The sequence below is a fragment of the Homalodisca vitripennis genome, chromosome 5, assembly GCF_021130785.1.
Source record: "Homalodisca vitripennis isolate AUS2020 chromosome 5, UT_GWSS_2.1, whole genome shotgun sequence".
NCBI classification, from domain to species: Eukaryota; Metazoa; Arthropoda; class Insecta; order Hemiptera; family Cicadellidae; genus Homalodisca; species Homalodisca vitripennis.
In genome coordinates this window covers 156,063,283-156,067,921 of record NC_060211.1, presented here as the reverse complement: position 1 = coordinate 156,067,921, position 4,639 = coordinate 156,063,283, and the positions used below count along the sequence as shown (strand labels likewise).

The following is a 4,639-nucleotide window of genomic DNA, read 5'->3' as shown; positions in this document are numbered from 1 at the left end:
AAACCTAATTTATAAAAATTTAATTTATTGGAAGAAATGTTGTATGATGAGGCATGTCAGTCCATGGGATATGAATGGTCACTACTAAGGCCTATTACTCAATACAATACAGTCTTTTGCATAGAATAGAACTTTATCTACATTGGAAAGATCGAGGTAGATAATGATGTATATGAATTAGGTAACGAATTATTTTTAAATGATCGTCACATATGTAACCGAGGATTGTTTTATTTTAATGTCTTCATTTGTTATCAGTTAGCATATAAAGATACATTCTTCTGTTAAGGATAAAATTAATAATCGTATTCTCTTGTTAACTAGTTTAGTAAAAAAAAAATAAATAATGTTACAGTATAGTGTTACAGTAAAAGGTATAGTATCTGAGAGATACTAGCACGTGTAACACAGATAATTGATAGACCCTGTCAGGAACTTGTATTGTTACGATCGTTAACGAGACCCGATATCTAGTAGCATCGTTATAATTGACAAGTCGTGCTCACCTTGGCCTTTAGTTGACAGTAACGACGCTTTGTGCCTTGTTTCTAAAAGATCTTTAAACGCACTCTTTATTTCATCAATAAACTACGTTTTGGTTACATATTTTTTATTTGTATGCTGCACAAGCTGTTACAATATTAAATCAAATATTATAATACAAAGTTACATTGCAAAATAGCTACATTTTATGGTCATACGTTTTAAAATTCTGATTAGGAAATTCTTAATATATTATTTATTTTTATTAAGTTTGATGTTTAGGAGGTGTTTGGAAATTGTTCGCAAGATTTAGTAGTAATTGTTTCGTTAATATTACTCTCTTCCTATCTACTATCGAAAGTCTGTTTGAGTAGTGTCTTAAGAGTAAAATCGATATATTACAACGCAATTACTAGGCTTACTATTTAGGAAACAAGAGATTAGAAGCTTGTAATGAACTATACGTAACTTTGCCATGGCAACTTATTTGGAAGCAGACGCCAGGTGTTAAAGTTATCAAATTTAATGTTATTACAAATCTAAGCAAGATGTTGCAGGTGTTCCTGCCGCTATAACTGGGGCCTTGTATTGCATCTTTTATGTCTTTATGGAGCTGCTTTCTTACTTTTACATCTATGATCTTTCTGTATTAGTCAATGATCATTTTCAATGTAAGACTTTATTTATTCTAGAATTAATTTTTTTGTTCTTTCCAGATTATATATGAAAGCAATTTTAGCTATATTATGTAAGATTAACATTTAACAACGATACATGTGCGAGTAATTCAGTTACGTAGTATTTAATTCACGTATAAATTATTTTGTGTGTGTGTGTGTGTGTGTGTGTGTGTGTGTGTGTGTGTGTGTGTGTGTGTGTGTGTGTGTGTGTGTGTGTGTGTGTGTGTGTGTGTGTGTGTGTGTGTGTGCGTGCGTGTGTGTGTTTTTGCGGATCATTTATAAATTCAATTTCCATACGACATGCACATAAAACCGTTCATATTTACAAATGGCTCTTGAAAAGTAGTTGTAATTGAAATAAATTTATACTTAGTTTTTTAAATAACCTGAAAACACATTTTTTCACAGCAATTAATTTCGTAATAATTTTATAACTATTTCATTCAATACAATACTGTATTCAAACTAATGGGTTTGGATTTAGTAAATCTTTTGTTTTGTATTTATAATAAAGGTTTGTCCTCGTTTTATAAACCATTATTTAAAAACACACCTTAAGGATTTTATTGATTGTGAGAGTTTTTTTTAATTAATTTTAAAGTATGAAAACGTAACTTTTGGAAAAAGTTTAATAATTGGGCTCCAATTGGGAGATGTATACAGGACTAAAACTGGCAAGATAGTTTACGATGTAAATTCCTGTCAAATGTGCTACAATGACAAAATATGTCACACTATGAAGTTTCTAATCAAGTATGACATAAACCAAAACCGTATTTGTAGAATTCAAAAAATTGTCGGCCCAATTTTTGGGATTATTGTGGGAAATCTAACTAAGAGAGTAAGAACATTTTGAGATCAACAGTATTGATAAATGTGTTCCAGTTTAGGCGAGATTTGACCCCATCGCCTTCCCTAAACTTAGAATTAAGCTAGTCAAAGTTTGAAACTGTTGTTTACGTATTCCTCCAACCTATGGAAAGGTAAATTATTCGACAAAATCTCTGGGTAAAATAAATATTGCGCTTTTGAAAAACTAACTACTTTAAAAGAAGGGCAATTAATAATGTTTTCCGTGTTTTCAGCACAATAAGAATGTTTAATAATTCTAAACTATTACTCAAATTGTATTTTTTTTTATTTTTGATCCTCTCTTGGTTTAGAGATCTGAACATGAATCACCTTTCTACTGGTTTCTTTCGCAACTGGCTCACAGAATCCAACAGAATTTTTGGAATGTTTGGTAAGCGTACACGCAAATAAGTTTATGTGAATAATGATCATATTCTATCAAGATTCAAATTTTGGTAAATCTTTTTTGTTTATAATAATGCAAATAGTCCTCATCAAGGTTATCTTAAGTGTTGGCCTTATTGTCAAAAGCCATTTTTGGCCAAAGTTTTGATCTAACATTGCTGACTGTAGAAGCTTTTCCAGTGAAAAACCACGATGAATGATTGACATGACAACGGCCGCGTAAACCTAAATTGATTCGCTCATCCATTGTATTTAGTGCAATTTAAACTAATCCTGTTACATTACTACACTGTCATCATACATGTTACGTTACATTTACGAGGGTTGTTCAATAAAGACTGAGACTGGGCCCGGGATTTCCCCATACTGCTCTGATAAGACATGATGCCAGGTTTTCCAATACCTTTGGACCCTATTGTTTACCAACAGACATTGAATTGCTTTTTCTCTATCACAAAGCCATCAGTGCTCAATTTGAACATCAGCTTTGTAAGTGCCGCCTCCAACGTTTTATCATGTCCAGTTTGCGTGAACAACGATATGCGATTAAGTTTTGTGTTAGACTCAACAAAACTGCGACTAACACTTATGAAGACATAAAGCAAGCTTTTGGGGATGACGCAATGTCTCGTGCTTCCTGTTTTCGCTGGTTCAAAGATTTTAAGGAGGGAAGAGAGGACCCAGAGTTGCAGGGAGGATATGGTGCCCCAGTTACTGCTCTCACTGAGGAAATCATCAATACAGCAGTGGAAATGATCAAAACCGACCGACGTCTGACCGTCAGACATATTGCTGAACTCCTTGACATATCGGTAGGTAGTGCTCACACAATTTTAAAAGACAATCTTAACATGTCTAGAGTGTGTGCTCGTTGGATTCCTCGTTTACTCACACCTGAACAAAAACAAAACCGTGTCGATGTTTGCCTTGAGTGGAAGCGGTTCGTTGAAGAAGATAGGGATTGGTGGAAGAGTTTAATCACTGCTAATGAGTCCTGGGTTTATCAGTATGACCCTGCAATGAAAATCCAAAGCACTGAGTGGGTAGAAAAAAATGAAGGTCGCCCGAAGAAAGCTAGGGCAACCAAATCTGCAAACAAAGCAATGGTCATTACCTTTTTTGACTATAAAGGAATGGTGTACACTCACTCAGTTCCACGTGGACAGAAAATCAATGGAGACTATTACAAACAAGTTTTGGCTACATTAATGAATGATCACATTTCTCGAAAGCGTCCAGAACTTCGAGGAAACTGGAAACTTCATCACGACAATGCGCGGCCTCACATTGCACACGTTGTGACAGAATATTTGGCCAAACGAAACATTAAGGTCGTGCCCCACCCACCTTATAGTCCTGAACTTGCGCTCTGTGACTTGTTTTTGTTTCCTACTGCAAAAAAGGAATTAAAGGGACGTCGTTTTGATTCGGAACAGGATGCAGTAAAGGCTTTGGAGGTGATCCTGAAGAACATGTCAAAGGATGGCTTCTCTAACATTTTCCAGGCATGGTAAAGGCGCTGGGACAAGTGCATTTCACTTAATGGTGAATACTTTGAAGGTGAAAAATTTGATGTAGATCAGAATTAAATAATAAATGTTTTATAGACACAGTCTCAGTCTTTATTGAACAACTCTCATACTTACACAGTTGTAGAGTTTTACTACTTACTACTACCGTATTAATTAGAAATGGTTTTAATAAAGTACCGTCAGTTTTTTATTCAATTCAGAGATTGTACTTATTAGAGACAATCTATAGTGTCTCAAAAGTATTTTTGTGAAAACATATCATACCAGTTTACCTGTAACAAAACTGCATGACTGTTTTGAACAATGCTTTAAGAGTTTTGTGCAGTACAAACACTGTTGTTACTAATATCTGCTTGTACGTAAGATCACTTAAATAAGAATATTATTGTAAACGGAAAAATTTTCTCTTGTCGGACAGACGATTTGCACAAAGTACATAATCCCTTTTATATAGATTCACTCAGTTAAGTATGACCTGTAACTTTACTTATTTAGATTCAATATAATTAGTTTATTAACAGGGGTGAGTCTTTCCACAAAAAATTGTCAACACTCTGAACCCTCAAGTATATGCTTGAGTTTGTATGTACAACTGTTTGTTATCATGACTTGGATAAACTCATTAAACACAAAAATAGAACATTTTAATTATTTGTGTATGTTTATGTTTAACTAATTGCTTTAATA

At 33.9% G+C, this 4,639-nt stretch overlaps 1 protein-coding gene across 1 annotated transcript; it reads left to right on the top strand.

The window, feature by feature from the left end:
* Positions 1 to 2,935: 2,935 nt before the first annotated feature.
* Positions 2,936 to 3,934, top strand: LOC124363680 (protein GVQW3-like). The gene has a single exon (XM_046818940.1). The coding sequence runs from the start codon at positions 2,936 to 2,938 to the stop codon at positions 3,932 to 3,934; it is 999 nt and encodes a 332-aa protein (XP_046674896.1).
* Positions 3,935 to 4,639: the final 705 nt, after the last annotated feature.

Excerpts from the sequence above, each read along its gene's own strand:
- LOC124363680 (XM_046818940.1), top strand. The coding sequence starts at position 2,936 with ATGTCCAGTTTGCGTGAACAACGATATGCGATTAAGTTTTGTGTTAGA.